The following is a 24,389-nucleotide window of genomic DNA, read 5'->3' as shown; positions in this document are numbered from 1 at the left end:
TTTGGCGATAGATGCCATTGCGCCATAAAGAATCCATAACCATCATCACCAATTCGCATAAACAGTCTGTGGATGTGTATACCAAACTTTAGCTTGGGTGGATACCTATGAGTAATTGGCTCCCTTATTACAAATTTACTGCACCTTGGGGGATTCCCTTAAACATTTGACCAGCACTGTTGCACTTCGAGTTACTGGTCAATTCGCTCTCGCCCTTCGATATGCTAGCCGTCCCAGTTATATAGCTCAGTTGGTAGAGCGACTGCTCCGGGGAAGCGGTCGTCCCGGGTTCGAATCCCGACCAGGACGAATTTTTCTGTAACTGCGAAGTTTCTGTGGAAGCTGTACAGCTTCCATTTGCAGTCGTATGGTTGCTCTTCGGTGGATGCCAATGAGTAATTTGCTCCCTCATTAGGTTGTCTTCTGCGTATATGAACTATTTTTTTTTTGCAGACGATTCCTCCAGGCTCTCTTTAGACAGTCCATAAATTGTGCACGAAAGCAAATACTCTAGGAAAAATTGCAGAGTGGTGTAATAAATGGCAGATGGTAATTAATTTCGAAAGAACTGTCTCTAGGTCCATTACAAGGAAAAGTGGTGTAATAAATGGCAGATGGTAATTAATTTCGAAAGAACGGTCTCTATGTCCATTACAAGGAAAAAGTGTAAATTAGACTATGTATACTCTTGGAATAACATGAATATCCGTAGTGTGACTGTATATCGATACTTGGGTGTAGTCATCACTTGTGACCTAAACTGAACTACGCATGTTCAAAGCACAGCTAGCAAAGCATGTATGAACCCATGTATGAACTGGTTGTGAAAGGCCTACTGCTACCTCTACTACTAACTAGCTACGCTACCTTTTTTTTTTTGCCGTTGCAATCATTTACTATGAACACAGTGTAGGTACACAGTGTAAGAAATGTTTAGAGAGAGTCAGTTTGGGCCGCGTTTTTTTTTTTTTGTAAGCCTATACTGTTATGAATACGACCGGGAGTGCGAACCGGAGCAAGCATCTTTGAGGACCTTTATTGATTGGTTAGTATCGTTCAATTGATCCGAGAATCAGAGACGAAAATAGTGTCCACGTGTGTGGGCTTGACGAGCATATACGGATGCCGAGACAGGATGCGCGCGCCCTATCTCTCCCCGTTGTGTCGATTGCGCATATGAGATCGGTAACGAGGAAGTAAGTACAGCCGGACGTGCAAGCTTCCACCGCGACTGCCGGATATCGCTTGATGGCCAGGCGTGCACTATAAGCCCTGCAGTGGTCGTTATTGTTTCCCGAGCTCCACTGGGCCTGAAGCACTGGTTCCGGGAAGGCGCTCCAGACTGCAATCACTAACGACCAGATGCCTATCGATGGCTTGGCTGGAGCTTGACCTTACTGGACATTTTATCGGCCGCTTGAACCCTTTGGAAACGGTCTTCGCTTGGGCGCTTATATAGCTGTCTTGATATAACCGTTCTAGAGCGGCTGCCCGATATTGTACTCGTGGAATTGTACTGTGCCACAGCCTCGGTGGGTTTACGGGATACTCTGGACTGCTGCTGAATTTCACTTTTCTCTCGAAGTCTTGTGATCAGTATTAGGCACGAAACTAATTATTACAATAGTGTCGCGAATTTCGGGCGTTGATTTTATACGCATTTGGACGACTTCCAATCCAGCCTTCAGTCGCCACGGCCCTGTTCTCGTAATAAGGGAGTAGTTGCCCATTATCCCAGCACGCATCCATACGGCTAGACAGGAAAGCTAAACAGCTTGCACAGGATCTTCGTACTTGAAGAAAAATTCGTCCTGGTCCGGGTTTCGAGCCCGGAACCACCACCTGTCCGGGGCAGTCTCTACAAACTGATCTAACCAGGATGTTTAGCAGATCGTATAGGGCGAGAGCGAATTCATCATTAGCTCGCATGTTAGGAACCTATACGTCTTGTCCCTCTAAAACAAATCATGAATATTGCAGACAAGGTAATCGCACACAACTGAAGAACGCAGGGGTGAATGCCTCTCAAGGAAGGTTAATCAGTGGTTAAGGGGACTAACATCTACGTCATGAAAAGCGGTCGGCGCCATTGGCTGGAAGGCCATATTTGGGAGGCATTTGCCGCTTCGTTCTTTCGCTGTATCCGACAAATTTGGCTGCCGGTTCAGCGCGGCTGCGGTGCCTTGCAGCGCAGGTCGTGAGGCCGTGGGTTTCATTCCCGACAGCGGATGTCGCTTTTCATTCGCCGTGGAAACTCAAGATATCCTGGCTGGCCGTCGCTCTTGAGTCGCCGACTCGTTTCGGAACGAAAACGCCTAGTGTGGAAACAAAGGGAAAAAAAGGAGTTTTACTGAGCGTCTGCCTTCAGGAAAACAGAGCCAGCCATGCCTGACCTGCGCGCTCCGTATAGAGCACCTACGGGCTTTTCATAAGCTTGAATTGTTTTCTTGTGGCGCCACAACACGGCGCGCAGCGTCTTAAGTTTCTTGCCTCCTGGTCGTCGGCCTAAGGCAGTGTGCTGTGTTTATTCTGCGCGTCGCGCTTTTTACTATTTTTTGCTCTAAAGCTGGGTGCAAAAAAAGGCGGACTCTTGTATGAGAGAAGACATATACACACAGGCGCCGTATGTGTGTGTCTTACTTTCTCACGTTATTGTTCTTTTAGCTCAGTTTAAAGAAGGCTTTCCAGCGAAAACAAAACTGCTGGACCTAACAAAGTTTTGTTGAAATGCATCATGCCACCTTCCACCCGTGAGCCTTCGGCGTGTGTTGATCAAGATAGCCAAATACATTAGGTCAAGGCGCCCCCGAACGGCAACCCTCTCTACTCCTTTCAATGGGGCCAACTTCGAACTTGGGATCCCCCCCGGTTGCCCTACCCGTCGAGACGCGAAGAAGGGGGGGAGGGGGGGGGTGAACCACCCGCTGACGCCGGGTTTTCACTGCACAGCGCGTCGTAACGCCGTCAACAACCACGCCAGTGGCAACAACACCAGCGACAACACCAACAGATTCCCGAGAAGCCGCCTTTCGGGGCCAAACACTTTCTCCTCTCCGGCAGCGGGTAAAGAGGCCCTGGAGATTCTGGTCGCTTCCACGTAAAAACCCGCGCGGTCGTTCCGCGCTCGATTCCGCCGTTTCCCTTCGGCGGCGGCGTCGTCGACGAAAGTTGTCCGACGCCAGCGTTACCAGCGTTCGTGGTGGCCCCGTTTATTTATTTTCTTTCCTTCTCCGCTAGAGGGAGCCGTTGTTCGCCCTTCTTTCTCCCTCCTCCTCTCGTCTCCCGGCACCAACCTTCTCGCACTGTTGTCCTTGTTGTGTTTGCGTGCGGCCAGCAGCGCGCGAATTTCACTCTCTCCCTCTTCGTCCGCGTGAGCCGATGATGATGATAGCGACGGCGATGACGCCGGGGAAAGCGGCGGGGATTCCCCGGCGACGGCGGCATCGATTCGGAGATGGAGATAGCGGAGTCCGGTTCCCCCTTTGCGCGGCCTACTTCGCGCCTGTAGTGTTTTCGCGGGCTCTTCGCTTTTTCTTTATTCTTTCTTTTCTCGGAGCGAAGTCCTTTAATAAACACCTTGTCCGTGGCGCGCGGTCGCCAGCTTGCGCCAAGTTGGCTGGTTGCGGGTTAACGCCGCGCGTCCATTCCGTTGCGCGCGATTGGTTTTCGTGGAGCGGAAGCGTGTACGGTCACTCCATTGGAATGCGCGCGTATCTCGTTAGCATTTGACGGCCGCTAGTGCGGTTAGGTTGGGGCAACCAAGATTAGCGGAGTAGTTTGTATTTAAATCACCAGGAGTCCTCTGACCCGCTGTAGGAGCAACGTGTTAGAAAGCGTGGAATGCTGGCGGGAGGCGTTCTCTGCGCTTGATCTCAGCCGCGGTATCGGCAGTGGGCCCAGAACACTACATCATACTTAGGCCCGAAATCGAATTCCGAATGGAGCACGGCCCGGTAAAGGGAGCCGTGCTTCTTTTTAAGGTGGAAACGGAAATGGAAGTGCCGGTCTATAGATTCTTACTCGTGGGCCAGTCTGTTTCTGCGTACACTCGAAAGACCAGAGGCAGTTGCTAATCTGCGACACAGTCTTAGCGTTAACATTGTAAGCGAGTGTCGTAACGGCCTCTAATTGAAGAGTCCCAATTGGTGAACCCTCTTGCTAACGTCACTTGTTGGAGCAGATATACAAGGGGTCTCAAACTCATCCCAAAGCGCGGGACGCATTGACACACTTGTCTCCCTCGGACCAGTACCTGGAGAGGGGTGAATCAAAAGACTAAATTGGATGAAAAAGTGAAAAGTAGATAAGCAAGCCACAGAGAAAAAAATATTTATTTGCCGCGCGAGCTGTGGGATATAGGTTCCACATTTTTTATTTCTTTTTGGCCGTACCTGGCAAAATTTTGCCTCAGGTGGGGAGTTTTTGGCTGCGACTGCGCCATAGGCGCCGTTTACCCCAGAGTTCTTTATTGCCGAGGAAACTCCTCGCTCAAATATCGTAGTAAATGCCACAAAAAGCTAATGAGCTGTCAATAAGCTATCAATATACATGGCTGTGGCCAGTCACTCAAACGGGCGCTGCGCGTCCACTCCTTCCGAAAGGAATACAGTGGTGGGCGGCCGACTGATCTCATCTCGCATTAGCACCTTTTGTGTGCAGAGCAGCAAGTGAAAGCGAAGTCTGTGAACGTGGGTTTTTAACTGGAAAATATTTTCCCGTATGCGAGAATTCCTGGATTTTCTTTCAGGTGGTCGTGTGTGGAAGCAAAGAGAACGAGCTAAGCAAAACAAAAAAAAACTGCTTCAACACCTAACCAAACGTAGCGCACTTCTTCTTGAAACGCGTTTCTTTTACCATTCAGATTTTCAGGGAGCGTGTAGCCCTAATATAGTCACAACTGCAAACAGTCTAAAAAGCAGCCAGGGAGAATTTTTCAGTAGCTCAATTTGGCTGCATATAAACCCAACCTGGCAACACTTAAGAAAGAAGTTGGGTTCAGTATGATTTTTTTGCAGAAGAAAATGTTCGGAAACCTTATTATGAGATAGCCTACCCTTCCTGGCACGGAAGCAAAGGGCCGCGCCGTCTGAAGTGCTGCAGAAGGTTCCTTATTCTGTACTGAAGAAGGATCCCTTATTCTGTATTGTACCATTGTACTCTTTCAACAGCTGTAACTGGCGACATTCCTGAGTTTTAGTCAGAAGGGGGAACTTGGCCCTTACAAAAATTTCTTTAGACTGTCCATAGACTTGTGTCTATGAAGTCTGTAGACTCTACAGACAACCACTAGAGAACAGTCTATAAGCAATACAAATTCTTTAGACAGTCTATAGGATTTGTATTGCCTATAGACTGTTCTTTAGGGTTTGTCTATAGAGAGTCTATACACTTCACGGAAGATAGATTTAAGGCCTTACACTTTGAGTGGACTTTTGTCTATAGACAGTCTTGAACGCCCAGGTCTGAGCTGACCAACACAACCTCCCGTCGCTCGAGAGTGGGAACACGTATTAGAGATTACGGTGGCGGCTCTGAGGAAGCAGTTGGTGAAATGTGCGCGTTCAGTTCGAACCAACCGCACGTGATTGAGCTGTTTAAAACAACTCGGTTCTTTGGAAGGTGCCGTCACTGCCGTGAGAACGCAGCTTGCTGCCATGTGTTCGTCTGTTGTAAAAGTGAATTGCTGTTCACTTGAACGACGTTTCAAACCGTATTGCCCTCTTTGTTCGAGTAAGCCGGTGAGCCAGTGTGCATGGTTTTCCGGGATGGTTTATATGATGGCTTGGGGGCATTTGTTTATGGCTAATACTTCTGACCATAATGACTTATGTGGCTCAAGCTGGCTTAGGGGGCATTAGCTGGATTATTGTGCATTGTGCTTTCTTGTTATTGGCTAAAAGGACGATGAGATTGGCGGTCTTAAAGTTATTGCTCCTATCGGCGTCATAAATTCCGGAAGTTATCCTAGCTTGCCCAAAGGAAAGATAATGTCACTCGTACAGAGCATGATTACGGCTAGTTGCAGATCCACTGTAGATATTTTTTTTTTACACGTCCCGTGTATCTGCTTCTAGGTGCAGCGTATCTCTCTCTATGCCATTTTTGTTTTGTTATTTGCTTGTGTGGGGTAGCGCGGGTTTGTGAAGTTTCCGCTAAGTCCAGCACAACGTGTAATCGGACTCTGCGTCTGGGCTTTTAAGGGGAAATATATCTAAATAGATGGGGGGTATGGAATGTGCTGCCTTTGTTGCCAGTATCTGGTGATAGTATAGCATGGCTTTCGAAAAGCTCGTGCCACAGCCTGGTTCCGCTGAACAAAAGCACCACTAGATAGAAGAATCTCTTCCGATAGGTTCAGGCCTTCTTCGCCGAAGTCGGCGCTGGTAGCCACGTTCGCCATGTTCCCCGGGAGCGCATTGTTGGTCCCCTGGAATGTGCTGATAAAAAAACAGCAGCTTATCAGCGGTCGTCCTAACTCTTAACGCGAACCATATCGGGTAGCTAAGAAAAATAGCCGGAACGAATTCAGCGAAGTTGGCAAAAAAAAAAAAATGTTGCGATATCAGTTCGATATCAGATGGTCCGGGTTCACTCACCCTGACGTTTCCTTATTCAATGTTGTCTTCTAGCAGCTGCAGTGATTGCAGCGTGACCTTTAAGTTGAGCAGTGCGAGTGTAAGGAGAAATCGTGTCTAGTAAGCCTCAGTGGATTGTGACTTCGAAGACTTTCCGCAAACAAATTCGGTGACAGATTTGACAAGGCTGTGACAAATATGGCGCCTTCCCGTTGCCTTTGTCTCTTTCCCGCCTTTTTTGTTCCCTACTGGGCGCCACTCGAAAAAGCTGTGAAGCCCTGCTGCAGTGTTCTTTGCTTCAATTTTCTATTTTTTGTTTAATTTTTTCACTTTTCTCTTCCGGAATTAGGGGCCAAAATAAAGATGAAGGGCTGATCCTCGCTTTTCTTGGCGTGTCTACATAAAATACGCACTCATAGATAGCTTACAGACGGGGCTGTGCGCGGCCACGTTGCTGCTTGCACGCGAATACGCGGTAATGAGAAACCCATGCAGGCGGCTTGTGCGCGTGTTCTGTATAGACACTTGACAAAGAGAGCGCACTACGAATGCCGCCGTGCGCTAATGGGACGCCGTATCAATCACGCATACACATCCTTCTGCATGCACGCCGGAAACGAGAACCTTTAAGGAGAGGGACACTTTGTTCAACTGCCGCCTCTCGTTAAGGGCATGCGAGGCTTGTATACTGTTCCCTTGTATTTTTCGTAGTCGCCGCTTTGCGGCCTTCTTTCATCTCGTCACTTTTGCTTTGCTTTTCCGTCTTTTTTTTTTGTTTTCACTTCTTGCGTGCTGCGCTTGTTTACCGCTCGCGAGTGCGACCCTTTGGTAAAAGCCGCATTTAGTGCTCGGCACCGCTGGCTGTGTCCAGAGGCGGATCATTTTTTGTTCGTTTTATTTGGTTCGTACTGCCCCCGGGGGGGTTCGCAAGCAGCGTGTTTCCGTACCACCCCCGAAGGCTGTGGTGTGTGTGTAGTGAGCAGTCGGTGGCTTCGCGGCGCGCTTTGAGTAGCAAAAACAAAAAAGACAACAACGAAAGAAAAGCCTGGAACGATTGCCTCGGGGATCGCCTTCGGCTCCTTTTAATTTTGTTTCATTAGTTTGAGGCGGAGCCACTCGTAACGTGGCGGCGGTGAAGGCCAGTAATCAATGGACGTGCATACGGCGCCGTCTCGCGGGAGAAGAGCGCTTTGCTCGGGCGCTTCCGCCGTTCTGGGAAAGCACGTTCTTTTACTACGGTATGCTGGGCTGCACACCGACGACGAGTAGTAGCAACCCTCTCCAATACTCCCTCCCCCTTCGTCGTGGTGGCTGTGGAAGGCTCGCTTAAAATAAGAACCCACAAACGCCATAGCCGCAGGCGGCGGTGTCCTCGGGCGCTCTTGGCTCATATGTACTCTGCTCGCGTATAGTGGACGGCGACGGGACAGTCTTGTTCTGGCTTGTGTGGCGACTGCGGTGCACTGCGAAACACGCATTCCGGTTTTGCCGCTGGCGTGTGTCGGGCGTTGCATGCAAATACGCGGAGGGGCTCTCGCCGTTTTGAAGAGCTGCCAACTGCGGTGGTCTGCGCTGTACCGGAGCGGCTGTGCGCCGCTTCGTGTGCTTACTGACGGAGGGAGGGGTTCAGGCAGGTAGACAAGATGTATCCAAATTTGTAAAGTATACGTTCCGGAAATTCAGAAGGAGTTTCCAGATACGTAGACTGGTGGGCTCATATCGCCGCATCTTTGTGAACGGCGGAATAAATCCTGCTAGTACTTCGTTCGCTGAGACGATTGCGATTGCCAGCTTGGTACAGCTGCCGAACTCCGCTAAACTGAGGGCCTGTGTCCGACGTCTGGGACCTTTGTATCTTGGTCGTTTGTTGAGACTGCCGAGACTTCACCGCTCTTTGGTTGATGAAAATTCCTTTCGATTCCACGGGCAAGGAATCGTCAGTGCCCGGTCGGTAGGATCCTGAAGCGGGCTAGTTGGTCAGTCTTGCGTAAATTCCTGTTGGGAGAGCAGATAAAGGCGCGGACAGCGAAGACACGCAAGGCGACAGTCGGAGGCGGAAACATTAAAAACATCAACATGTATGAGGTTAAAGGCATTAATAGCTGGTCAATAAGCCGCATGAACTGCGGTCTCCCGATCGAGGCCAGTATTCTGAAAAAAAAAAAAAGAGGAAGAAATGGCTATAGGTTGCCTTTGTTGACGTAACTGTTTCCTAACCGGCGGCAGTGGCACTTTCCTCGATACCTTGCCAGCTGTTTTGCCTCACTTGTCACTTCGGTGTATTGCCGGGCGGCTGCAATACTCGGCATTGTTTTCTCTTCCTAACCAGCGCTGACGGTTTAGTGTCCCTAGAGCTTTCACCACTGACCGATGTACCATTCACTAATGGCTCAGTACTCTGCGTATTAAGAGTGGACGTTCAAGTTGTCTTCTCCATCCGAATTATTTCTGGCAGGAAAAACATGGCACGAGTTCCAAGAGAACTCTCGGGTGCCGTACGCGGAGCTCTCAATGGCTCAAATGAACATGAAACCGTGGGAATTCGCTTTGAAGCAAGTGTTCAAGCTTAAACTAAGCCGTGCGATCACATGGAATCTATATAGCGCTTTTTGTGCAAGGGTCTTCTTTTCCCGATGCTGACTGAATGCAGCAGTGCGCTTTTGCTGCTTATTGTGCGACGTCCGCTCCGAGGGTTTGTTTAAGCGCACCTCTTCAGTCGCGTTTAGTGGTCGGATCGGCGGCGACGTCGAGAGCGCCGAAGCGAACAAAAAAAAAAGAAAGGAAGCCAAAGTCGAAAGGCGGCGGCGACGCGGCCACATCTCGACGTGAACGCCGTCGCGCCGAGCCGCCGCGAAACGTCACAAAAGGGTGGAGAGGGCAACATCTCTGGAAGAGAGCGCGACGCTCTTTTTCCCTTCCACGAAGCGCGATATCGGCAGTAGCGGCGATTTGGCAAGAGAACAGCCAAAGGAGGCTGTGCTCGAGCGAGGCGTCATCGTGACGTCGCCGCGACGTCACTGATACGTGCTGGTGTCGCGATCGGAGAGAGAGGGAGGAGGAACATCGCCGGCAGAAAAGCAAGCCGCCGCTCGTAGCACCGCGCAGTTTCGTAGTTGCTCTGTCGTGCGCGCGTCGCCGGCTATGGATACCGCCGACCTCTGGACGGTAGAAATCATGGACAGCTTACAAATCCCCGAGAACGATTTCTACGAGAGCTGCGCGGACGATCTCTTATTGAAGGAGTTGGACATGCAAGTGAGTCATCATCGCATATTTCACTTCCGAAGTCGCAGTTCGCTGTTTTTCTTTACTTCTTCGTACTTTGCACCGCATCCGTGCAACGCGGTTGCTCGGGGCTTGCGCGGCAGGCTCTGTTGGTGTTCGAGAGGCAGCGGTAAACAAGCAGACGACGAAAGACTGCGCGAGAGGGCACTGGAGCTGTTGTTGCACCCGTGGGTTGAAACTCTTGGCGCGCTCGCCCGGACCCTGTTCTGCTCGTGTTTTAGTTCCCCGAAGTGTACACTGCCGTCGCGAGCTTGTGCGCGTGTTGCATCATTGCTTTTCCGGCGTGCGTGCGCTTGCCTCTGTGTCGTCGAGGGGGCGCTTACCGGAACGTCGCGGAGGTCCTAAAACTGCGCCGTCGCCAAGTCGCTGCTGCTGCTGCGAGTCCCGCCTATTGTTTCGAGTCCGATCCCCACCTCCACCCCTAGATACAGCGTTGAAATCTCCCCTCGCTGACATTCCGTTGTCTGCTGCTGCTCTGCTCGTGCGCTTCGTCGGTTGCTGGCAGCGTCGTCTGCATGACGTTCAGGTAGTAGCACGCATCCTTCTCAAGCCTATTTTAATGCGTTTAGCTCATTGTCCTATTCCGTCACTGTTTTCCGGGCCGCGAGAGTGCTTGGAATTGAGGACTGTCCTAACGTTTTTGTACGGAACGTTTCAAGTGGTCTCACAGCAGTACTTGGGTTTCATTTCCACGGAAAGCATTTGTGTGCGGCCCTGGGTTGAGATACGTGTTCTCTGTTCAAGGAGTTGTCAGCTGGCGCGCCTTTAATTGCCATCGTCACGGCTACGCTCTACGGGCCTCGTTTAATCCATCGGCGAAACGAAAAAAATAATATACAAAGCCCGCGCTATGAGCGTTCCGGTCGGGTGCCCAGTGTTTTATGTAGTTGTGCGTGCCAGTGTAGATTACGCATACATCTTTCTTCGGCCGGGGCGTAGGAGCAGTAACGGGCTACTTTCGCGCGCGCTCTAGACGTCTGCACAAGAGGACTGGAGGGGGGGGGGGGGGGGGGCAGGGCCTTTTGGGCGCATCGACATGTCTCGGCTTGTGCGCGCGGGGCGCCATCCGTCCGCAGTCTGCGAAAAGGTGTAGAGGTTTGGGGGTCGTCGATCTTTCGCTTGTTGTGCTCTGAACGTCTCCCTCCCCCATCCCTCTTTTTTTTTTCTCTCTTCGAGGAGGGTCGGTTGGTTAGTTGGGCGTGTGCTCCGCGGTACGGCGCCGGGGGTGGGAGGAAGGTTCCCATCAAGTACAGACTGGGCCCGTACACTTTTTTTTGTCTCCCGCCCGCCTTTATACCAAAAGGGTTCTCGCACCTTCCTGCCACCTACGCCCGGCTGGGCTTCTCGCAGCGACGCTTGCTTTTTCGGACTTAACGGTGGCGCGCCCTTGAAATATAAGCAATGGTCTGCGTGCCCTCGTGCGGAGCAGCAACTCGTACACTTGCTGGCCCTTCGACTTTTCTTTTTCTTTTCGTCCCGAGAACGACGGGGGATGGTGTCTTTTCGCGATGTGCGCTATATCTTTTCTTCTTTTCTGCCGTTCCAAGGTCGCACGCGTTCTGCTAACGTCGGCGGCAATGGCTTGGCTGTGCCAGCCAGCCGGCAGGTCTCTCCCCTCCCTCTTTACATTTTAGCTCTCTTTCGGTTTCGTCAGCGGCGCTATCGGACTAGCTTTTGTCTCCCCTGGCGGCCCCCACCTGCGAGCGTGTGTCTGTCGTATGTGCGGTAGGGCGCGCACGCTCTGCTATTCATTCGCTTTTATTTGTTTTTTTGCGCCTCTCTCCTGTCTTGTGTTACTTTATTCTCCCGCCTGTTGCTGCCCGCGGTTTCCGCGTGCGGATCTGAAAGTTAAATGGAGTACCCACACTGGGTGGCCGGGTTGTTAGGGGATGGGATGCTTTTTTTTCGCCGGGCATTACGGTACATCGCCAGATTAAAAAAAAAATAGAATAAAGATGGCCGCGTTGCCATGTGCAGCGTTGGGTACGAGCATAGAGTTTCTTGCTTATTACCTAGAGGGAAAGCTGGCGCCCCGCCTATGGGAGTTTGTGCATGGAGCTTCCTCGAGAACACCTCAGCCACCATGGGCGCTCTAAGCATCATGGGACGGAGAGCTACCGACTGCAGAACCACAACTTTTGGTCAAAAAATAGTGAAAAAAGAAACGTTGTTCGATAACCAAGAATGCCCTAAAATTCAATATCCTGTCTATAAATTGCAACAGACGAGCAGGAAAGCATGTAAATGTAAAGTTTGCCCAAAATAAGCGATGGCTTTCTCTCCTAGTGGCCAAGTATTGCAGACCACAAAAGCCAATATTTCGTGCTTAACAGGCGCACTTTTAAAAAAATTCGTTTAAAAAAATGTTATCGCTTCAACATTTTCAAAGGTTTTTTTAATGGCACATCAGAAAACAGAAAACCTTTATTGGCGTCGTATGCTGCTGCGCTTTCGCTACCGTGGCTTTTGCGCACTACGTTTGCGCCAAAGTCGTCTGCGCGCGGGGCGCGCCGTGGACGGAATGGCACGTCTCAGTAATGCCACTCTGTGTTCCCCAAAAAAGACCGACTGTCCCGCACCAACTAGCTCATCGCCCCATGATGCTTTGAGCGCCCATGGTGGCTGAGGTGCAGCGCCGCCAGCTTTCCCTCTAGTTAACAGTAAGAAACTCTATGGGTAAGAGCGCTTTAGTACAGAAGCATTAGCGCCCTGGGGAAAAAAGAAAGGTTTTGAAACGTGATTTCAACAGTGACCGCGTGTGTGCGCTGGTGCAGGTAATTATCTCAGAGGTATTTGGAAAGTCCTGAGAGGTATTTGGAAAGGAATAATGGTGCCGGGGCTTACTTTCGGGAATGCGGTTCTATGCTTAAGGGCTGAAGTTCAGTCGCGATTAGAAGTAAATCAGAGAACTGTCGGAAGATTAGCACTAGGTGCCCACGGGGAAACCACAAACGAGGCAGTACAGGGAGATGTGGGCTGGGCAACGTTCGAAGCACGGGAAGCTCAGAGTAAAGTACTATACGAAGAACGCCTGAGGAAATTGGACGATGACAGGTGGGCAGCTAAGGTATTTAAATACTTGTACAGAAAGAGCTTTGACAGACAGTGGCGAAAACGAACTAGAAAGCTGGCCAGTAAGTTTGCCAGAGACGAGGAAGGAGAAAGAAACAGCATTAAACGACAGGTTAAAAACGTCAAAGGTAAAAATTGGATAGATTCAATGGAAAAGAAGCATAGTGTAGAACTATATCGATGCTGGAAAAGGCAGATCAGGAAGAAAACGTTTTATGATAATTCAAAAGGCAGTGCCCTCCTCTTTGAAGCTAGGTCAAGATGTCTAAGAACGCGCAGCTACAGAAAAAATTTTAACGAAGAAGATGACACATGTGCTGTGTGTGGTAAATCTGTAGAAACAATATAGCACCTCATCCTAAAATGCGATGGTATCCATCCCGATGTCTGTGCAGGCACAGTCACTCTTCCTGAGGCCTTAGGGTTTAGGGATAACAATAGTCATGTAAATAAATCTGCGGTGGAAATTAGCAAAAAGCGATTGGAGGATTGGTGGCACAAAAGCAGAGAGATGACATAAGTTTTAAAGTGTAGGAATACGTTTTTTTAAAGGAAATGGCGAATTGTATTAACAGTTTACAGCAGAGTAAACAAAAATAAAGGAAAAAAAACCTGAGTATAGTGGCAACAACCACTGCCCCGTTTCAAAGGGGACGCTCCTACCTTCCATCCATCCATCCATCTCCGAGCTGTAAAAAAAAAAAATAGAAACATAAAACCGCTTCCAGCCTTCTCTAGTGGTGATGCGGAGGATGACTGGAGCTTGGAGGTCTGCAGTGCAAATTGTACCGGGTAATCTTCGCAAGAATGCGATACGAGTAGACTCCACTACGCTACACTGAGCTGCAGCTGTTTTGACAAGGGAGAGTTGGAGAGGGAGAGGCGCTGAGGTCCTTATCGTCGCTGAAAACATCTCCCTATTGTCTCGTAACGGTGGCAGCCGCGTGCTATGCTGTGTCCATCCCTGTAGCTGTCGTTTGCGTGCAAAACACGCGTCTTCTTTGGCGGCGCCGTATATTTCCCGGAAAAGCAAAATACAAAAAAAAACACTACACGTGTCTCCTTTCTTCTGTGCCGACCGGCGCGGCTTTTTGGAGAGAACAGCTGTTTCGACACCGCCAACTTCTGCGCTGAAAAGAGCGCGTGGCCTCCAAACTGGACTCAAAGCGAGCACAGGAGAGGAGCCAGAGTTGTCAGCGCTTGGCGCGTTTGCCAAGGCTACCCCACACCTCTCTGCTGGTGTAGAAGGAGGGAGCGTTGTGTATCGAGATAGCCGCCGCGGTTACCGCTGCTTCTCCTTGCCCGACGCCGAGCTGAGGGCAGTGTCATCAGTCACTCCGCTCTGTCCACAAGGCGCGGAGCTGTCAAGTATTTTCTTGTTCCCGTTTTTTTCCGCGCCTCATCTACTACGTAACAAGGCCTGGCTTATAAGCGCGCGCTCCCGATCCTCCTCCTCCTCCTCCTCCTCTTTTTCGTCGTTGACGATCCTCATTTCCATTCTAAATGGTCGGAACCTATAGCTGCTTCTGCCTTTTCTCCTCGTGTGTGTATCTGTCTCCCATGCGTGCGCTCATGACTAATTTATTACGCGAGCCGCGTCGAATCTCCGCGAACACCGAAGGGCGCTTCTATGGGCGGCGCTTGTCTTTGTGCGTTATTTTTATCGACAAACTCAGCTCGAGGAAAGTTACCTCGGCTTTTGACTCGATGTGTAGAAGCCGTCACGTAGCCCATTTGCGCTAGGGCTAGGAAATGAAAAAAAGAAAAAGCTTGCTCTCGTGTGGCACCCCTGACTACCTCACCGACAATTCCTTCTACGCCACGAAGCGATTGGCCATTGTAGGTGCGTGCGACGCAAAAAAAAGGCGCCCGTGTGCTGCGCAACCCCGGGCTGTCTAAATTACTGACCAGGAGCGCTCCACAAACGGCTTCCATCGTAGCCCGTGTGTGGTGGACTTTTCGGGTAACGTCCTGCGCATGCGCCAGGCATGCTCGTCCGACATTTTAGCCTGCCATGTGACCCGAAAGTGGGGAAGCAGTTTTTTGCACGCGTTCTTCCACGAACGACGTTTTATCCATCGTCGGGGTACCTCGCAGATGCAGGCGGTGGTCTCCACACGCGCCGGCTTCAATCGAGAAGACGTGGTGAGGTTCGCCATGACTTCGTAGTCGCGGCGAAGCCAGCATTTTTCTTTACTATACTGCCCACAGGTTAAGCACTGTCCGCAATGGTAAACTTAGCTTTAACCGCAGTGGAGGAATTTTGTCGGAAAATAACGGAGGGAGCATAGGCGACACGGTCCGGAAAACGTACTTCGCATGGCGGCCTCCATAGGGGTGCGTTTTTGGGAAAAGGTAGAAGAAATGGTCCACTTAAATTTGTGTCCGCTGCTAATTCCGTTTTCGTTCTTCTGGTGAGCGCGAAAGAGGGTAGCATATTTTGTGTGAACATGTTGGTCTCGTGCCCTTAGTCTTCATGACACTCGCGCCTTAGCCCCCCCCCCCCCCCCCCCTTCCCCCCCCCCCCCCCCCCCAGTCTTCGAGGGGTGGAGGGTAGTGCTCAGTCCAAAGCAAGAAAGACAACAACGAACCGAGGGAGCCAGCAGATTAGTCGTGGTTCGGGTTAATTCTGGTGGAGCAGTTAGCCCGTTATACACGCGAACATTTTTGTTATATAAACAGGAAAGGGGCCTTTGAAAATTGGATGTAGCGCTGTTAGGAAGACCACAGAGGACGACACAACAAAGAACGCTCTCGTAGAAAGCTTTCGAAGAATGAGTGACCAACGAGCCCAGCACCAAGTTCTACCAGAAGGGGCCTCTCTGTCGCGAGACGATGATCGTGCAAGAACACAGAGGAGGAGGTCAATGTATTTCGGCCCATAAGCTGCTTTTACTCGTTACCGCATCGCTTTCATCTAAACGGTGATAATTAGCTAGGAAAGCGCCGCGGATCCGCGAGGGTCTTCCCCGTGGCACGCCGCTACGAAAAAACTCGACGTTGGACGAAAAGTCGGGAACCTCGGCTTATTTCCTCTCAGTTTGCGCGGCAGCCCTCTCGCGAGGTCGGCCGTGTGGACGACGCTAGCGCCAAGCGAATATTGGGACCACCGCGACCAGAAGCACAAGGCGAGAGCGTGCGGGGGAAGCAAATCCGGGGGCGAAAACGAGGTCTGCTGGCGGTACGTTTCCGCGCGGCCATCCGTAGTAATAATGTGTTACTCGGGCGGGCACCTGTCCCAGTGGCGGCCGTCGGAGGAGAAAACAAGGGTTTTCCGCCGTTTCGGGCCCCAGGGGCGGGCGGCCCGTCCAGAGGAAAGCGTGGTGCACCCGTGCCACCCTTGACCCGCTTTGTGTCGCCTGGCGGTGCCTGGTCTGGCCGGCGTGCGCACGTAAACACACGGCTCCTTCTCCCCCCCTCCGGCGGCCGTCTCCGCATCCTCTCCCCGGACGCCGCAGTCTGAAAGCTATCTCTCCCGCTCCTTTCTGTGGCGAGCGGAAATCTACAGCGGGTACGTGTGTACCCTGTAAGGCGCGTTCTTTCTTTTTCCCGTTGACCCTGTTGCCGTTGTCTGGCAGGGATGGCGGAAGATACTCCGCGCCATGGTGGTCGTTTCGCTGATGGCCTCAGCCGGCAGAGTGGCAATCCCCTGCACAGCGTACGCAGCTCCCACTGGACGCCATGTCTGATGACGTCGTGGTGACCGCCTCGCGCGATACTCCGAAGGTCTCGCCATAACGAAGACGCGTTGCAATGGCGGCGGTGCGGGCCTGCGTGCGCTGACGGCCACGGAACCCGCGTCGTCGCTGCTGCAGCGAGTCTTCGTTCAAGGGCGGCCCCTGGAAGCCATTCTCGACTTCGGCTCGTGTCCGCGCGGTATTTCGAAGGTCTTAGGGTAATAGCGAAAATTATGCCGGAAATCGTGCGTCCCCCTTCGTGGGGGCTATCTTTGACGCCGTGGCCTGCGCTCTGTTTCGAAGATCTCGCTGTTACGAAGACTTGCTGCTGGGGAACATTATGTTGATGCCTCAGAAGCAGCCTTACACGCACTTCCGAACTCGGGGCTGGAGGTTGATTTGCGTAAGCATTGCAACTCATGTGGTTGCGCTCTTGGTTTTGTAATTCCAAGTCCTGGAACTCGGAGTTGCAGTGGCGCAGTGCGGCTTTCAGTTGCAGGCGCCTCCTGGACACTGCTCTTAAGCCAGCCAGTTGTGTGAAAAACCCCTGCTTTCATGACTGTGCTGGCGACGCCGCGCTGAGCGGGACGCGCCCAACCCTCGTCATGGTTGTAACGACGCCCCACGTTGGGCGCCATCGATTATAACCACGCGGCCGCTGCGGAGACCGGCTGTCGCGACGCCTGATGAGGACGGGGCGGCGGCGGCGGCGCTGCGTTTTTCTTTCCTTCTGTAGTTTTTTGTGTCCACGCTACCTGCTTTCTCAGAAAAACGGGGCCGCATATATTTTCGTGGGAGTGTATAGTCTGATCGATCCGACGGCCTTGTCTCTTGACCGTAATCTTCGCCCACAAACGCCGTTGGGCCGAGCGCTGTCTTTCGCCCGGCCTGAATCTCTGCTACCTCGGACAGACTAACACGCTCTTATGTTGAAGGGAAATCTTTCCGGACGCTGCATATAATCGCGCGGGATATAGCAGGGTGTTGGCTACTCTGCACCATGCTGCCTCTGAACCTTGGCTCAGCCTTTGTGTATGAACTGTGATGACGCATTTTTCAGTATTCAGCCTGAAGGCGGCAATGATGGGGATTGTGTTACTTTCCAGTGTGTGCCAGGTATCATCGTGATGATGTTAATGAAATGAGCATTCAAATTCGAATTTAGCTACAGGTTGTTCAAATGGCAGTTTTCATTTCTGAGCATTTTACTGAAACACAGGCTAGCCTGGCATAATACAGCTCTGCTTCATTCTAGCACTTTGTCTTTGCCATTCTATATACTGAGAATCTGCACACAGTATTGTAACAAGTATGCATTGTGCTAACCAGGCACGTAGCCAAAAAAGTTTTTCCCGAGGGGCCCAAGGCAGTTGTATAGGGCGAAACCCATGGGTGGGGGGTGGGGGGCTATGCATAAAGAGAATACTGCTGTGTGTGTGGGGGGTTTAACGCAATTTCAAGGGGGGGGGCAGGCCTCCTCGGACCCCCCTTGGATATGTGCCTCGTGCTAACACACGCTGCCGCATCAGAAGGTCCTGTAATCACAGCCATATATGCTGTTTTTAAAATTGCAAGCCCGAAGAAGTTGTTCTTGATTATTTGACCTCATTTGAAAGCAAGAAAAGTTTAATCATCGCATGCACAGCACAACCATGCAGCTCAAATGCACTACTTGAGGGTAATTATAATTAGCAAGGTAGTTTTGGCGTGTTTCTACTGTGAAGGAATTCTGCTGAAATTTACTAAACGTGTATTTCTTTTTTTCTTGTGTTTACAGTATTCTGGATTCACTGGGCTCACTTCGGGCATCCCCACACGCACCACTGCCACATTGACACCAACAACGCTGAAGAACATCGAGGAGTCTTTCCTGGAACTGCAGTCTGTTCCTCCGGCACCAATGGAGCATCAGCATCAAGCTGGCTTTGTGCCACCTCTGGTTAACGTTGCCCAGTTCCAGCAGCAGCAACAACAGCAGGTTAGTCTCAACTCGCTGTTGTCTACTTTTGTTTGCTTCTTTGAAGCTTCATAATTGCCACTCATGCATTCACTTGCAGCCTGGTCTATTTTGTTAAAAGTGCTTCTGTGTGACTGAGCATTACTGACCCTTGTGCAGATGGCACGGGGCTAAACAGTTGACATAGCCTGGTCCAGTACCGAGACAAACTGCATGCTTTGATTACCTGATGAGCTCCATTTAGATCAAGCTCTCTCTAGCAGTGTATTGTAAAGTCATTCAAAATTTGCATTTGCATTTGTTTTCTGCAGTGTAACTGTAAAAGTGACAGGTTTGATTCTGTGTGCCCTATGTATATAAAATATTAACGTCTTGAGTTCGTGTAGCAGTTCAACTCTTGCTGCTATCTGTGAAAGCATTTATGATAGCCTTCTTATGGTGGATGCCAAGCAGTGCTTAACTTCTCATGCCTCCCCATGATGTGTGTTGTGCTCAAGCCCACCAGGCGGCTTCTTTTTGGTCGCAGCACCAGCCGCCACCGATGGTGACGGTCAAGCAGGAGGTGGACGACGACTGGCTCCCACCCTGCACCACTCAGCAGATGCAGCTACCACCACAGGTGACCAGGCATAGCAGCAACACACCGGCTCCATCGCCACCACTGCCACACAAACCTGCTCGCACTGGCGGCGGCAGGAGGCCCAACAGGAGCGAGAAGGTAAGCTTTCTTTCACTTGTTTGAAAAAATATGTATTTGGTACCTGGACTGGGTTGGGTGGTTTCTAAAACTAGCTCTGTTCCATGGTTTTTTTTTTTTTTTTTCATTTTGTGCCCTTTGTTTATTGACAGAAGCGATGCCATGCTCCACAACTGTTATTTATTACTGATGCAATAAGCTCATGCATAGTGATAGCAGGGAGGTAATGCCACCTCGGCCAAATTATGAATGGCGCTAAATAAAAATGCATTAGAATTGGTACAAAAATTGTTATGTTATACTAATCTTGGTTTCGTTTTAAGGCTGCAAGGACAGTTAGGCTAGCATTTTGTCGCACAGCAGTAACTAACAATGTGCAGCACTTATAACTAGGATCAAGTTCTGTGCAGTGAAAGCTGCTAATGCGGTGCAACCACACACACAAGTTTATTTACTCGCATGTTTGCAAAGCCTTCCTCACAAATCTGTAATCTTTTCCATCACACTTGTAGCTTTCATTGCACAGCTGCAGGAAGTTGCCCACGGGTACATGTCGACCATTTTAATTGCAGTCCGTGCACTTTGCATCTGCTCACCCTTTTAATTACCAACACGTAACAACTTAATCTGTGCAGTCTGCTGTGGCTGTCATGTGTTTCAAGCTGAATGCTTGTGTTGTCGAGCAAGCCTTTTCGCAGTTGCCCATTTTGATGTTCTTTTTGTTTGTTGTGTTTTTCAGTTGAGTCCTGAAGAAGAAGAGCGAAGGCGTGTCCGGAGGGAACGAAACAAGCTAGCTGCTGCACGGTGCCGAAAGCGGCGAATGGACCACACGAACAGCCTCATCCAGGTCAGTTTTACTTCACTTCCAGCGCTAACACAGACACCTGGTTGATTAGCTGATGATTTGCTTATCTTGCTGGCTTTTTCATTCTAAGAATGTGAATAGAAGCTGGATGCTAGTAGTAGCAATGGGAGACTTACATAACAGAGTAAATTGTTGCTCTGCTTTTTGTGCCAAGATTTTTGTGGTTTGGTGTAGGTTAGTCATGAGGCATGTAGTATTTGGATTAAAAGTTTAGTTTGTGAGGACTGACTTTACAAAGGTAGCACAAGAGTTCAGTACATTTTATAAACTAACTTGCATCCAACCAAAGCTGAATTGCGTGACATCACCAGTAAATCGCATTCTCAAGCTCTTCCTGGTACCCTTACCTTTCTGTGCTTTATGAGCAAATATTGATGAGGAGGGTATGAAGAAATAAAACATCTGTGTGGTCATGGGAACAGAGGGGGGAGGAGGAAGCTTGCTCTTGCTTTGCAAAAAGCAAGCAAACAAACTTGGCATTCATTACTGTGACCTGACACAAGTGAACTGCATCCCTGCAGGAAACGGAAGGCCTTGCAGAAGCACGAAACAAGCTACAGAAGGACCTTGCAACTCTCAAGCACGAGAAGGAGAACCTCGAGTTCATCCTTGAAGCTCACAAGGCCACCTGCAAGATACTTCATTTCAAGGCCGACGCCAGTGCTGCTACCTCTACGGCCGGCACTATGCCCCATCAGCGACCTCAGCACCTTCCCGTCACATCATGCGATTCCAGCGGTGGCCCCAGCCGCAACAACCACAGGGTCCCAGCAACTCCGGGCCGTGCTCCGAAGTTCTCCCGTCCAAACTCTCTAGCCGTTACCTCGGTGTTCACGAACTCGGATGGAAGCAGTGCCCTGAACAACCCCACCACCACCAGTGGCAGCATTCCTGTGTCGTGCCCATCGCTGCTGACAGAAGTGGCTGGCGTGCCGATACAGACTCCATCAGCCGGCATGTACAGCTTCGAGTCTATCGTTGAAGGCACTGGAGCAACACCTACAGGAACGACGCCTCTGACCTTCTCGCCCGTGACATCATGTGCAGAGCAGCAACGCAACTCAAACGGCGACCTCTCGAGTCCAGACGGCATGAACCCACCCAAGCTCGTGTCACTCTGACCCCCTGAGCGCTGAGGTCCCTTGGCCCAGTGTTCTGCCGGCTGTCGCCATATCGTCTGCATGGGCGTTGCGGGCATTTCCTCCCACCCTCACTGAGTGCTGACACTCGGAGTTGTTCATGGTGCAACATACTGCACATAAACACATCGTCATTCTCCCACCCGTGCCAGGACTCGTGCGTTGTTGCCCACGTCCATTTTACAACGAGTAGGTCATGTCAAGAGTGATATGCCTGCTGGGAACTGGCTGCTCCGTTGTCAGATTTCATCTCGAGGTACTTATGGTCGCTGAGCGTCTGTCTATGTACTCAAGCTGGGAGTGGTTGTCAGCTTCTCAAAAATTCACTTGCTCCGGCAGTCCGGGGCAGTGGAATCTTCTGTTTGTGCATTGTCAAGTGCTCTCTCTGCCTTTGTGAGCCCCATTGTGGATCTATTATTTTTTTGTCTCTGTGCGGGATTGTGTCAAACACACAGATTTATGTATTTTCCACATTTTATTGTACCTGCATTCTATAGTGCTCTTGCAGCACAAAAATGCAGTTTTAATGACGAAATTATACCGGTTGATGAAGGAGGTGAAATAGTTTGTCTGGTTATTTTAGTATATTACCCACTTAATAAGCTATTCTCTCGGTGAAGCTGTGGGAGCCAGATTTGATCATGGAATTCGCTGCCTAATAGAGCTAAACAAGTATGATTCATTTGAGAGTCTAAGAGAGTTTAAACCAAATCAGAGAGGTATGCTGTTTGCTGTGGTTGTTGTCGATGCTAACAGTAATGCTTTATCATGGAGCGGTCAGTTCCCTGCCGACACTCTGTGGTGGGCTGCTCTTCTCAGTAGATTTTGCAAGGGTTGTTGGTAGTGCATTGTTACACTGAGCTGTTGGTGTAGAAAGAAGTCAGTGTAGTTGCTTCAGTCAAATGCCATTCCTCTGGTGTCGCAGGCTGTGTGGCACGATGTGATTGGAAGTTGCCACCTTAGTCGGCTGGTTGTGAAGCAGTAAGCGAATGAGTGAATGCCTGTGGTGCTCTCTTGTGATGACCTTTGGTGGAGGCGGCTGCTGCTTAGGATATTGGAGGCTAGACTGCAAGTTTTTAATTTGCTCAACAAGTGTCCTCTTGTCGTTGCCTCAAATGTGCCATTCTTGGGTAGTTTGATGCCGTTAGGTGCCGGGGAATAATCCCGCTCTTGGTATGCGTCGAAGATTATGTTTGTACCTATCAGGGGCTCGAGACATGCCTGGATAATTTCAGCTGAAAATGTGCTATCTTGGAATTGCTGTAGTATTTCCGCTGTATGGCGAGGCTAATTGCTGTTGTTTGAAGCATTGATTGCAGACTCTGTAGTGCTGCTGTGAGCTCATTCACTTATTTCCATGCTTTTGTGGTGTATTTACACTTACAAATGCTGTCCGTTATTATCTTGCCACCTTTACTGAATTCCTGAAGTTTCACTTTGCAGCTTTGATTGTCCAAGCATGCTAGAGCTGGTGGTATGGCTGGCTATATAACATATTCTTCAAGAGGCCTGCTCCACCATGTTAAGGCCTGAGTGAGCTGTGTAAAGTCCAGGTAGTAGTGGTGTAGTGTAGGGCCTGCATGCAAAATTTAAAATCCAATACACAAATGCCAAAATATCCTCTGATAATGGTAGCCACAGGTTGAGCATTTCAGATGTTTTGCGTGGGGTAATGTTAAGCGCCACCACGCACCTAGTCTGTTTGATTGCAATTTTGTTGAATGACTGTGTGAATGAGTTTTTCATAACTGACGTCGAGCAATATAGGATATCTTGTCACATTTACGAACATTTCGTGATCAATCATTGTGAATGTATGCAAATCTTGCCATTTCGATCGAAGCTAGTTTAATATGGATGCCGTTTCAGGCAGCAAAGTATGCACTGCAGAATTTTGCATTGGAAAATTATTCAACCTGCTATGAGGTATTGCTGCAGTCGTTGAAACTGCAGAGTTGGCATCCACCTTAGACGGGCTTCATAGTACTTAACATTTTTGCATGTGCTTTGTATGTTCTTTCACCGTTTTTTTTACCAGAAGCCTTAAGCGGCTGAGGTAGGAATGGGGAGGGAAGGAGTATTTTTATTGTCATGCTGCTGTAATGACTTGGGCTTCTAACTTCATTGACTTGTTTAGGTGTGTCATGCAATCGCGTGCATTTCTGCTTGCACTACTGCGCGATGCGACTGGCTTTAATGCCTAGCCGCACGGCGTCTCACCACAGCACTCCACTGAATCTCGTGATGCGTATAGTGTTGATGATCCTGCCATGTTGGCGGTGAGACAGTTCGCTGAAGTGTTTCTCAACGCGCAAGATTGTACACAGTTTGTGAGCGTAGCAAGGAATCTATGTAGACATGCGTCCAGTATGTATGTTACACAAATAAAGGAATACTGCAAAGTGTAATGCCAGACTTGCATGCTCAGAACCTGATGCAAACTTTTCTTCTAAAGTGCCACATGCTGCTTCCCTGCAAGAGTGCTATATATACTTGGTCTTATATTGTATATTTTATATACAAAAACATTATAGTTGTGATTATTACAATAATATATCATAACGATGCATAATGCTATTTTAGATGACACAGCAATAACAGCATTCTATATTTGCACAACTAAATATGTGGTTATGACTGTTTGTCATTGCAGAACACAATGCTCACGCCTCGCATTATATGAACTTTGGCAAAAATGTTGCTGAAGACATGTTTCACCTGCTTGCCTGCAGCTTCCAGTTGTACCAAAGACTGATGTGCCGAACAGAACTTTCATTTGCCGTTTCTTTTTTTTGATAGCTAACAGTCGTTGTTTTGTTTTGGTTGTTGAATTCCAAGTCACCTACTGTACTGTGTTTAGTTGGTTTTTGTTATAGGTTATTTATTAGCCCAGGGCACGTGCTCTGGGCTTCCTTGTTTCTTTGGTTGAGCTGTTTTTTTTGTTGTTCTGATATGTGGCACACAGCAATGGAGTGTTTGAGAATCATGTTCTGCCATACATTTTATTGTTTTAGTTGCGTCTTGTCTTTCATGTTGCATTTAAGCGCGACGAGATTCGTGGTGTGTGCGTGCCTGCTTGACTGCTTTTTAATCTGAAATAAAGAGAATGTTTAATATTTTTA

General features: G+C 49.7%; 1 protein-coding gene across 8 annotated transcripts in view; it reads left to right on the top strand.

Moving 5' to 3' along the window:
* The window catches only part of kay (transcription factor kayak), a 75,905-nt gene extending 51,516 nt beyond the window's left edge, over positions 1-24,389 (top strand). For 3 of the 8 annotated variants that reach the window (XM_077666562.1, XM_077666560.1, XM_077666564.1), the window contains exons 2-5: positions 18,387-18,587; positions 19,093-19,284; positions 20,003-20,110; positions 20,650-24,389. In XM_077666562.1, coding sequence (XP_077522688.1) covers positions 18,387-18,587; positions 19,093-19,284; positions 20,003-20,110; positions 20,650-21,249 — 1,101 coding nt within the window. In that variant the 3' untranslated portion in view covers positions 21,250-24,389. Of the gene's footprint in view, positions 1-9,669; positions 9,831-18,386; positions 18,588-19,071; positions 19,285-20,002; positions 20,111-20,649 lie in introns of those variants that run through there. The other 5 variants (XM_077666559.1, XM_077666557.1, XM_077666563.1 and 2 more) reach the window with 3 other exon arrangements.

Source organism: Amblyomma americanum, chromosome 5, assembly GCF_052857255.1.
Source record: "Amblyomma americanum isolate KBUSLIRL-KWMA chromosome 5, ASM5285725v1, whole genome shotgun sequence".
Classification (NCBI taxonomy): Eukaryota; Metazoa; Arthropoda; class Arachnida; order Ixodida; family Ixodidae; genus Amblyomma; species Amblyomma americanum.
Note: the sequence above shows the minus strand (reverse complement) of the source record. Positions and strands in the feature narration are given on the sequence as shown.